Source organism: Apis laboriosa, unplaced genomic scaffold (assembly GCF_014066325.1).
Source record: "Apis laboriosa isolate Shangri-la unplaced genomic scaffold, ASM1406632v1 scaffold49_cov149, whole genome shotgun sequence".
Taxonomy (NCBI): Eukaryota; Metazoa; Arthropoda; class Insecta; order Hymenoptera; family Apidae; genus Apis; species Apis laboriosa.
Window position 1 is genome coordinate 2,708,657 of NW_025223500.1, and position 11,756 is coordinate 2,720,412.

The window sequence follows — 11,756 nt, forward strand, 5'->3', positions numbered from 1 at the left end:
ATTTAATATATCATAATTTCTCACATTATGCTTTTAAATCAAATTATGTGTTAATAATTTTTAATAATTTTTTAAATCAAGTTATGTATATAACAATAACAATAATTCAATTTTCGGCGTATATTAACTTCTTTTATAAAACTTGGAATGCCATGAAATGAATAATACAAGTGCTTATACAATAAACAGCCATACACATATTATTCAACAAATAATTGAAAAAGATTCAATAATCAAAAAAATCTCACAATCAGGTGAGGTATATCAAGAGTGCCTACCAACTCGACTTTTATTTGAGCTTGAAACATCGTATCATATTTTAATATTTTAAACATGTCCTTTAGAATGTTATGCACAAATACGCTTTATCTCATATTAGCAATCGAAATATATAGTATCTAAACGTGAATGATGATAAGATTACTCAGTAGTATATGCGTACAAACTGAATACAATATGACAATGTTTATGAGCGATGTAGTAAGCGTCAAACATAATTCTAAAGCTCTTTCTGTACACGCGTTTTCTTAATATGTTTCAATGGTATATAGAATTTGGGACTCTCATTAAAACTGAGATCAAGTTAAAAAAATTTATTATAATATTAAAAATTAATATTAAATTTTAGGAATTATTAATTATATATAAAGTGTTAACATATTCATGGGACACTTTTGATCTAGAGGCTAAAACAAACACAAAAATTCATATATAAAAATATCAGTTGAAGCTTATTTATTATTGTATAAATAATTGAAGTTGCAATCGAAATTTTTAGATAAAGCAATACAGTTATGATAGAGTCTCACTTCATCTAATGTAAATTTCAATTACATATATATAATTTATAACTTAATGAATATGCTTCAACTGAAATTTTTTTATATCAACTTTTCAATTTGATTTTTAAAATCTCTAAAAATATATATTCCACAAATATATTAATACCCTGTATAATATATATTCTTTAGAATTTAACTTTTATTACTAATTATATTATATTTATTTTGTTTTAAAGCTAAAAAAAATTAATAAAGTATATTTTTCTTAATTATTTAAGTAAATTTAATTTAAAAAAAAATACTGCTTCCAATTTATTCATCTGTATTGAATATTTTTTAAAAATTTTTTCAAAAATATAATTGAAATAAAGTAAAATACCGTCATTTCGTTTTATATAATTAGACATTAAAATGTCTAACAACATGAATCACTAATTCATGTAAAACGAGTTAAACGAGTTAAACATGTTTATCGTATTTTACGCATTTTCTTGGAGGAAAAATTAAAAATATTAATTTTTTTATTATGCTAAAATACAATATTTCCTCTATTACGTATGAATTATGCTAAATATTTATTAATTATGATTGATATAACATGAAATTTAATATCAAATTATATAAAATCAAATTTTTTTTTTATCCATAAAAATATATATTTAAACGCGTGCACTAAAAGATGCCTAATTATACGCACAAATTTATAATTATGGTCATTTTAATTTACAATAACATGATGGTAATGCCCGATAAAATTCGATAGATGAATGTCGAAGCTTGAAATCTCACGATTTATTTTGAAGGTTTACGATATAAATTTATTTCGTATATTTTCAAAAAATTATTGTTATTAGATATCAGCTTACGTCACCCAACTATCTGAGATTCCTCCGCGCATTTTTTTTTCTATATATAGAACATTTGTATTAAGAAGTGATTCAAGTGATCTTTGACTAGATGGCGATCTTTTCGAAAATTGCGCGTACAATAATTAATTAAGAAATAAAATGCATCTTATTAGTAATAATCTCATTGATTTCTATCTCTACATGTAACTGTGTAATATAACATCGGGGAACTATATGTATCATAAAGGAACTCTTAGCTGTTGATTATAATAGTAGCTAAAAGAGGGAAATTTTTTGACTAGCACTACCGGTATATGTTGATCAAATAGCATTTACGAAAAGATTGCATCAAAAGAAAGTCACGCATCATGAAATGTTCAAAATTCTATTTTAAATTTTATTTAATAACAGCGCGAGAAGAATTTTAAGAAATGGGTGATACCATGCATATTGTGTCACCAATCGATAACAAAATGAGAATCGCCAATAATATATTATATACTGTTTCATTTAGAATTACTATCATTATGTGTAATAATTAATATATTTTCGTAAAATGAATCTACTATTCTTAATAATTTGAATTAAAATGAATTCACGATTTAAATCGTGATTATTGAATAATTTTCGATGTCTCATGGTTAAAAATATAAGCGCTGATCATTTTCAGTCACTATATTCAGCCTCCTAATAAAATAACATCTATAAAAAGTCTGAAAACAATCAACAAAGATGTATAAATTCACTAAAAACAAATAAAGAGGTATAATGCCAAAGAGGCCATTTTCTAATGTCTTTTTTTTTCTCAATCGCTTAAAAGCAACACTTTCTCACGGGAATTGCATAATTTTCCCGTTGTAATACTCAGAATTTTATGTTCTGCATAATTTTTCTTCATTATTCATAATGTTGATACTAATTATTTAGTCCAATGTATCTGGATCTGCTAAAAATTTTTTAAAATACATAGAAACTAATTGTAAAAATTAAAAATATTACTATTGTAAAAATTAAATAATTACTAATTAATATCAACCTGGAGAAGGAGATCCTTTAACTCTGCAAGTGTTATAACTTCCACAATTCAAACATTTCAAACCTACAATATGGAATTTTACTGTTGATTCCTAAAAAATTGTTTCATTGATTACATTTAATTTTTCATTATTTTTTGATTACATAAATATATAATTTAAATATTTAAAATAAGATGTTTCTTTTACCTCATGACAGTCTTTGCACAGAATATCAACCTTATAATCCCTATATTCTTCTGGCATTGGTGTTGATGATACTTCCATATCCAAAAATCTCCATAAATCAGTCATATCTAGAAGGGATACTTGGCAAGTTGGACACGCATAATGTCCTGAATGTAACAATTCCTCAAAGCATGTGCGATGAAGCAAATGACCACAATTTGGAATGTGACAAGGTATACGACTTGTGTGAATATCCTCAAGACAAACTGGACAATTTGCATGAGAAACATTTTCTACACACTGAAAATATGAAACAAAGTATTGATTTATATGAATTATTTTCTATGATTATAATTCAAAACTGAAATTTTTTTTTATCTACCATTTCATTCTTTATCACGCATATATATTTATTACAATAAATTAATAAACAATTGTTTTAGCTAAATGTAGCTAATATCAAAGAGAATAGAAATACTTTCATTGGCATTTAATTAAAATTTATACATTACATACCGTGTGTCCGTTTTGTAATTGAACTGGTAAACACATGTTGCACTTGGCACAGTGGAAAAATCGGTCGCGACCGCCGACTCTACATATTCCGCAGCCATCGCAATGATACTGATTTTTGTCCTCATCATCAAATAAATTACACTCGAGACATGTATATTTACCGAATCGACAATCACAATTTTGGCAAGTGGCTTGTACTGGCTGACGAGTATCACATAAAACGCATATCAGTTCTGTGACTTCTTTTCTATTTACTGTATGAGTCTCTTCTTTGTCGTGACAGAATCGACATGTATATACCTTGTTGCAACATGGTGTCTAAAAAATAATAAATATTATTGGTTACTTTTAAAAAATGTTACATATATTTTTAAATTCAAATTTTCAATTAAAATGCTAGAAAAATGTCATCGATGTTTCTTGGACACTTTAGAAAACGAAGGTCTTAGATAATAATCCAATTAGCCCCCATATGAATCCATCCTTGATCCCTAACCCTTTCGATGCAGCAGACGCTTATAAGCGTTCGGCAAAACTGTTCGACAACGTACGGTGATCAGCGTGCAAAGAACATGATAACATACCATTATGAAACTCGTTCCGCATGTGATGCTAGTACGTTCAGCGACATCGAAAGAATTAATCACATGAATCAAGTTAAAAAAACACTTATAGTTGTCAATAACAATATATAAATTTTTCCATTATTAAGAAAATCTATAATGATTCATATAAAATTTTTCCATGCTATAATGATTTATTGATTGTCGAAAGGATGGAATATTTTAATATTAACATTTTAATAACCGATTCAACATAATATGTAATTGACTTTTATCATGATTATTGAATTTCTATTAGATGGCGCACATTCACATCTTCCACGTGTTATCGTAACACATGTTATAATTATTTCAATATGAATTTATAGGTATTAATTTTTCATTTGAATTATTATTTTATATAAAAAATTATGAAAAATATTAATTTTTATGAATTGAAATTTCATTAAAATAACTATTATTTATATTGAATTAAATAAAAGTTCCACAAAATCTCATAACAAAATTATGTTAACTTATCGATATGATGTCATAAATTTTAATTATTTTTAAATATTATTATATATATTATAAATATAATATAAAAATAAGATTTTAAACAATTTTTTTCTATACATATAACTATCAGTTTTAGTTTTTACATATATATGGCAACATGTGCGTTAAATGCGATCACTTACGATCGATATTCAAAATGTACTATGAATCAAAAGATAGATATTTCTTCAGAATGTTCAAACATTCAAGTATTAGTAACTATTTTTTGTAAAGTTGTTTGTTTAATCTCGAAAATCAACTAACTAAGCTAAAATCAACCGATAGTTCTATACGATTATATATATAAAAAAAAATTGTTCTAAAATCTTTAATATATTTAAAAATTATTAAAATCCACAAAGCACATATATCAATAATTCATCATAATTTTAATACAAGAAGTACTTAAGTTATAAATTATTTATTAAATTAAAATTTTATATATAAGAGAATTATTTAATACAATTTTTGAATATCAAAAATTTTTGAATTTTTGAAGAAAAATTATTATTTCAAAATATAATTAAAATATATTACTGATTTACTATGTATATATGGTTTGCTTTTTTAGTAAGATATAATAAATGCATGTTTTCTCGATCATAAGATATAGATTATTCACGGTGCTCTCTGAATAATATTTGAATAACAAAAATTTAAGTGTCTTATCTTTATGCGTTCAGGTAAACAAGACAAATCGTGTAAGCAGACAAGTAAATCACAAATCTGATATATTTTATTGCAAAATACGAAATATTTATTGGAAATGAAAAAAAAAGATAAAATCATAATTATACTTTTTTTCAGACAACTTAGAAAAACTAGTCACTGGTAACAGCACATGATATTTGACTTATCGCGGCAATTGGTAAGCAACACTGTGAGAGGGCGTTTCATTATACAACATATGCTGAACTTCATCGATTTGTTTGCTACGTACATACATATGAAATGCATGTCGCGTTTACAATGAATAAGAAAAGCTCGTGTATAAGCGATTTGTGTTAGTTGTTAATTGTAAGATCGCTATGCGCGTCGTTTATTTTAGAAACATTTATCCAAAATTATAAATATTATTGATTATTCAAGTTCAAGAATAATTTTTAAGGTATTGAAATTTTTTATTTTCAACTTTTTATTATAGTGCGTTATAGATATTCAAATAGACTACTCTATAAATGCTTTTCAAATTTTATCTGTTGTTTTAGGCGGCGCTCAAAACGTTTCTTATGAAATGTAAATTCGGTTTATTAGTTGAATGAAGATTCATTGAAATAACCGACTATAAATCTATAATTGTCAACTATTAATTTACCATGCAGATTTTTAAAATATTTTTATTTTTTTAAAATAATCGAATAATCAAATTTTATTCAGTGATTTTAAATAGGATTACAATTATGATATAACGCAAATATATAAACAATAAATCTTTATTGACATTTTATAATATTCGCACACAAAAATCATATTATAAAAAGTTTTACAAAAAGTCTCATTTCAATCTCATAAAATTTTTCGTTTCTACATTGATTAATTTAAAATATATACATATATCTGTAGGATGTTGTTATGTGAATTAATTGAATTAACTGTCAATCGGTGACGTACTTACAACCACTTAACGGCCCAATTAATAATATACATGAAAAAGATCTATAACCGTTCGTTATATTGTTACTAGAAAATTAATCAGAAATCTTAATAAATATATATGTTTACGATGATATAAAACAAAAGGAATTTAAAAATTAATAAAATCAAGATCATCATTCATTATAATAAATTCAAAAAATGATTGATATGAACATAGAGACACGGAAGTATTACAACGGTATCTAAGAAAAATATGTTTTTTTATAATTGAAACGCACGAATTGATCATTGAACATCTGCGTGATCAAAATTGAAAACAGGGGGATTATAAATATATTTGCAAAGAAAAACCGATTGAGGTACTTACAACAAATTTGGATTTTCGTTTATAATGCTCGCAGCCGTAATCATCATCAGCAGTGGCTTCTAAGGGTTCCTCCTTTGACGTCGACGCACGATCAGCCACAGTGCGCGCTTCGTCGTTATTCTCCATATCTTTCGATGATCCTAAATTCCTGCCTCTTTCTCCTCCGTCGCCTCCTTCTTCTCATCGACTCGCACGTCCTTTCCAGATTTTCTTGTGCCGTATCCGATTAACACTATCTCGGCCACAGTTTGTTTGTTTAATTAACACGCTAGCGGCGATTCAAAAACGATAGAAAAAGAACACCGACGTAGAACGTTCGGATCACGCGCCGACAAGCAAGCAAGGGCTGTTTATTCTGTATAAATAAGGCAGCCCTCAACCTGAACCAACGGGAAATATTTCGAGTCTCATATGTCTGGTCATAAGAAAATTGAATCGTGCCATCATTAGCAGTTAATGTATTACAGCATGTCTCTACGTCGCGAATATTTCGAAGAAATTTCACAATCCGTCCCCTAAATTGCAAGATTTTCGTTGCACGTTTGATTGTAAGAGATGATAACTTTTGTTTGTCTGTTACAGAACTATGTTTGGCTGAATAACTATCATTTCTTGGAAATTTTGAAGAAAAACGAATCGACACTCGCCACTTCTGACACTTCTCCACTTCGTTGAACTATCACCACGGTGTAATGATTACAACGGCAGACGATGTTCGGAAAAAAGGATGCAAAATTATGGCCGGAAGTTGTGACGACTCGATGAAGTACTACGTCGCGTTTATACATATCCGACCCGCGAAGATTTAAATACAGTTATAATGCAAACAATTCAATAATATTATTTTGTAGAATCTAAATTGTCAACATGAAATAATAAGTAATAAATAAATGAAAATTCGCTTTTTCTATCAATTTATTATATTCTTAATTGTTATAAAAACAAAAACAAAAGTTATGATATATATAAATATAAATAAAAGAAACATTTAAAATATCCTAATCCAACTAATTTTGTATAATGTATGCTACTCGAATGCAATTTTATTCTGTTATCTATAATTTAGTCAAACTCAGTTTTTATATTTTGTTATTAGATCATGACCACATTTATGATATGGATAAATTTAATTGCATAAATATAATAATCTGGCATCTTTTTAATCGATAAAATGATAAATTCATCAATAATATGAAATCTATGATAAAAATTTATGAAAAATTTAATTGTTTAATAAATTGTTTAATTATTTGATTATTTCATAATATAATTAAATTTATATTAATTATTTTTAAATTTATAATTAATTATTTATAAATAATTTGGAATGAAATTTTTATAATTTACTCAAAATAAACAATGAATATAAAATATAGAAATTTTATGTTTATTGTGTGGTCATCTGATTGTGTGGCATCACTGCGAAAGTGTATATAATAAAATGGTGAAAGATGGGTGTTAAGCTCTAAGAGAAATGTAATTCATTAAATAAGATTTGTGTTGATCATTAAAAAACATTAATCAATATCGGTGCGTCTTTTTGAATCTGTTATTGAATCATTTAAAATAATTGTGTATAATACATTGACCAATGTTACAATGATGCAAAAGTGCATCATGTATGGCGACTTACGAAAAATATGCGCTAGCCATACGCAGTTCGCCCCGCACGGGCTCTGCATTCTGTCGGACTAATGATCAATGGCTTTATTTGAGAAGCGATATACAAATAAAGTGCTGTTAGATGATACAGAAAAGCTGACGAGCGTCATTGAAAATGCAAGAACAATCGACGGACATACGGTACGGTGCACGCTTAATACGTATATTTTGACATTTGGTCGATAAAAGATGATCTTCATATATGTCGGATTTTCGCTCCAATCTCGTATCGTTAAATCAACGACGAGCGTTATTGTTGATGACGTAGACATTCTGGATGCTTCTCTTGCATGTTTTAAAGATAAACAATTTTATAATATATTTTTTTACACATAAAATTTATATAGTCAAAATTAATTTTGTACATATAATATATTAAAAAAAAAATATATATGCTTGAAAAATATAAAAAAAATATAATATTATTATATAAATTATTATATATATTATTATATAAAATTTATAATATATAATTTAATTTATTTTTTAATTGTACATTTATTTAAAAATTGCTATTTATTAATGCAAAAATGATATGAATATATATTTTTATATTATATTTAGGAATATGTGATTAGAACACAAAGAGGTCCACTTTCTGAGAAATTTTGGAGAGTTAGCAGACGCTATAATGACTTTGTTCAGCTTAATGCAGCTTTATCAATATCTGGTATTGATCTGGCATTTCCTCCAAAGAAAATCATTGGTAATATGGAACCAGACTTTATAGCTCAACGTCAAATAGCCCTACAGGTTAATTATATAAATTATATAAAAAACTAATTACATAAAAAAAATCATAATTATTAAGTATTAATTTAATATAATTATTTTATTTATTTTTAGAATTATTTAAACAATATACTAATGAATCCTATATTGGCTTCATCACTTCCTATGAAAAAATTCTTAGATCCAGATAATTATACAGCACCATTACATGGTATGATTTAATTATAATAATGAATATAATAATATAATTAAGTAAAAGTAATATGATATGTGTATATAAATAAATAATATGTAAATAATATTATGTTTAAATACTAAAAAAATCTTATTTTAAATTATCAATTTATATTTAAAATTTAATTCATTTTCATAAATAACTTTTATTTTCAGAAATAGCTTTGCAACAGGTGTCATTAGCTTTACGTAGCGATGCAAATTTTGAAGTTTGTAAAGCCATTCCTGATATGGGATGGCGGTTAAGAAAACATTATTATACTGTAAAAAACCGTCAAAATTCAAAACAAGAATTATTACTTGCATGGGTAGAATTTGGTCCAGATAAACATCTGCAAGATAAAGACATGCAAGGTGTTTTTAAAAGTTTAGGAACATTAAAGCATAATTATATAGAACCAATTGTTTATCAACATGTAACTGAAAATGGAGCATTAATGATAAGAAATTTTTATCCGATGGGTACATTACGTGACATTTTGTGCGTAACTAAACCTAAACAACCATTTATAAAAAAGTATGGAAATCCAAAACAAACCAAATCATTAACAGTGCCTGAAATTGCTATGTATGGTTACCAGGTAAAAATATAATATTTCATATTAAGATAACAATAATAGATTTTGTAGCTAAATAATTCTTATTTTAGATTTTGGAAGCTTTAGGATTTCTTCATGAAAAAGGTTTACCATATGGACATTTACATACAGGAAATATTCTTTTAACACAAAAATGTGCCAAGTTGTTGGATATAGAAAATGGTCTTTTAGGTTTACCAGCATTCTATCGTCCTTATGTTGTACAAAGGCGTAAACTTCATGCCACAGTATATTTCATATTACATTAGAAAAATATCGTATAAATTTCTCAATATAAATATATATTTATTTTTTTTTTTCTTTACAGACTCAAGTAGATATTTATTCTTTTGGACATATATTATATGAAATGGCATTTGGAAGACCATTGTTAGAAGCAACGTGTTCGGAATTACCGTATTGCGATCTAACTTTAAAAAGTCTATTAGAGGTGATACTTTCACCAGAAGCCTTGAAACAGGATTTACCAACAATATCACATTTATTAGAACACCCATTCTTTGAATCAGCAAAACATATTACATTTGCTGTTGGATCCATAGAAAAACCACATTTCAAATTAAGTAGTCATTTGAAAGAAGCTCTACAAGAAGCAGTAAACAAAGCAGAACAAAGACTAAAAGAAGAACAAAAAGTAGCGAGACATCAAAAAAGACTTGTCAAAGTTCAAGAAATGATGAGTTCAGAGGAAGAAATGAAAAAACGAAAACAGAAACTAGTAAAAAATACTATATTTAAATATTGTATTAAAATATTAATATATTTCTTAAAATGAAAACACAAATGTTTCTATTATTCTAGAAGAAGGAACAAAAATTAGCCCAAGAACAACGTTCTGCGAACCAATTAAGTGCAAATGGAATAAAACATGTAAATGGTAAAAGTCCGGAACGTTCGGATAGTCCTACTAGTACTTCTACAGCAACCAGTGTTGGAACTTTAACGCCTCCATCACTGCGTAAGTATCAAATTACTTTTTTCATTAATTTTTATTAAAAATTAACATTAATCAATATTCATGACTTTATATTAGCTGGGCACAAAAGTTGATGGCGCATACTACGCTTATTTCTTTCACGTAGGTCATATGATCACTCAAACACTAATTATTCACGTTCATACATTTTTTCATATAATTATCGCTTGGATACATTTCGAACACATGTAATAATAGATTTAATGAATAGTATATTTATAGTATATAGTATATCTTTATAAAAATAATCTAATTAATAAAAAATTAAATATAATAAAATAATATGTATCCAAACGACATTATAAAAATTATATAAAGTTACAATCTATTTAACTAAAGGTTCTATAGATGTGCGACAAGGTGATGGAGTTCCTGCAAAAAGTACTATACCAGCACCTCCGTCACAGATGCCTGCAACTATTGATGTGGCAAATAATGTCTCAAAATTGACCAACGAACGAGCTGCTCTACTTGGAAGTATTTGTAATTTCAATAAAACTAGTCTTCGTAAAGTTGCCAATGAATATCATTGAGATAAAAGGAAATAATAGACACAAGAATGAAAGAAATAAGAGAAATGAATGATCATATTAATTTATCAAAAGAGGATAATGTATGATCACAATCTATACCAAAAGGATATTATTTTTTTCATTGGATCGTGAGATTTTATTTCGATCGCGATACTTGTGAAATCTATATAAATAAATAAATAAATAAATAAATATATATATATATATATATATATATTTAAATTCTATACAATCTATACAAATATATATATATATATTCTATAGAATCAATTAACATGTATATTATGTAGAAATAGATAGATAAATCGTATAATTACAAGTAAATATAAAATAATTCTATTTATCTATATTAGAAGCATGAATCAAGTTGTTAGAATGAAACAATATTTAAATATTATTTGTTGTTATTTTTTAATTCCTTAAACACCGTCCAATGATGGATTCGAAATTTTATAAAAATATCAAATTATCTTTTTAAAAAGAAAGTTTTTTTAATAATGATGTAATATTATACAATTAATGTCATATATATAATATATAATAATAAAATTAATTTTATTTTTAATCATATTTAAATTTATTGAAAAATTATTAACATTATATTTATCA

The 11,756-nt window shown here is 26.1% G+C and overlaps 2 protein-coding genes across 8 annotated transcripts; one reads left to right on the forward strand and one right to left on the reverse strand.

Moving 5' to 3' along the window:
- Positions 1 to 1,999: 1,999 nt before the first annotated feature.
- Positions 2,000 to 7,002, reverse strand: LOC122716759 (RING finger and CHY zinc finger domain-containing protein 1). Of its 5 annotated transcripts, none has more exons than XM_043940125.1 (5): positions 6,412 to 7,002; positions 3,349 to 3,666; positions 2,854 to 3,132; positions 2,667 to 2,757; positions 2,000 to 2,573 (listed from the first exon to the last, which is right to left on the reverse strand). In XM_043940125.1, the coding sequence occupies exons 1-5, from the start codon at positions 6,535 to 6,537 to the stop codon at positions 2,554 to 2,556; spliced, it is 834 nt and encodes a 277-aa protein (XP_043796060.1). In that variant the 5' UTR covers positions 6,538 to 7,002; the 3' UTR covers positions 2,000 to 2,553. The 5 variants fall into 5 exon arrangements, with proteins under 5 accessions (XP_043796060.1, XP_043796059.1, XP_043796062.1 ...); XM_043940124.1 differs by having other exon boundaries at positions 2,000 to 2,576; XM_043940127.1 differs by having other exon boundaries at positions 2,653 to 2,757.
- Positions 7,003 to 7,856: 854 nt separating this feature from the next.
- Positions 7,857 to 11,378, forward strand: LOC122716785 (PX domain-containing protein kinase-like protein). 3 transcript variants are annotated; one of them, XM_043940166.1, is made up of 8 exons: positions 7,857 to 8,214; positions 8,638 to 8,826; positions 8,920 to 9,016; positions 9,196 to 9,620; positions 9,689 to 9,865; positions 9,946 to 10,356; positions 10,440 to 10,596; positions 10,954 to 11,378. In XM_043940166.1, the coding sequence occupies exons 1-8, from the start codon at positions 8,113 to 8,115 to the stop codon at positions 11,145 to 11,147; spliced, it is 1,752 nt and encodes a 583-aa protein (XP_043796101.1). In that variant the 5' UTR covers positions 7,857 to 8,112; the 3' UTR covers positions 11,148 to 11,378. The 3 variants fall into 3 exon arrangements, with proteins under 3 accessions (XP_043796101.1, XP_043796102.1, XP_043796103.1); XM_043940167.1 differs by having other exon boundaries at positions 10,963 to 11,378; XM_043940168.1 differs by lacking the exon at positions 10,954 to 11,378 and adding an exon at positions 10,672 to 10,888.
- The last annotated feature ends 378 nt before the right edge of the window (positions 11,379 to 11,756 follow it).

Excerpts from the sequence above, each read along its gene's own strand:
- LOC122716759 (XM_043940124.1), bottom strand. The coding sequence starts at position 6,537 with ATGGAGAATAACGACGAAGCGCGCACTGTGGCTGATCGTGCGTCGACG. Across the intron at positions 3,667-6,411 it reads AACGAAAATCCAAATTTGTT|ACACCATGTTGCAACAAGGT; the intron begins GTAAGTACCTCA and ends ATTATTTTTTAG. Across the intron at positions 3,133-3,348 it reads AATTACAAAACGGACACACG|TGTGTAGAAAATGTTTCTCA; the intron begins GTATGTAATGTA and ends TCATATTTTCAG.
- LOC122716785 (XM_043940166.1), top strand. The coding sequence starts at position 8,113 with ATGGCTTTATTTGAGAAGCGATATACAAATAAAGTGCTGTTAGATGAT. Across the intron at positions 8,827-8,919 it reads AACGTCAAATAGCCCTACAG|AATTATTTAAACAATATACT; the intron begins GTTAATTATATA and ends ATTTATTTTTAG. Across the intron at positions 10,357-10,439 it reads AAAAACGAAAACAGAAACTA|AAGAAGGAACAAAAATTAGC; the intron begins GTAAAAAATACT and ends CTATTATTCTAG.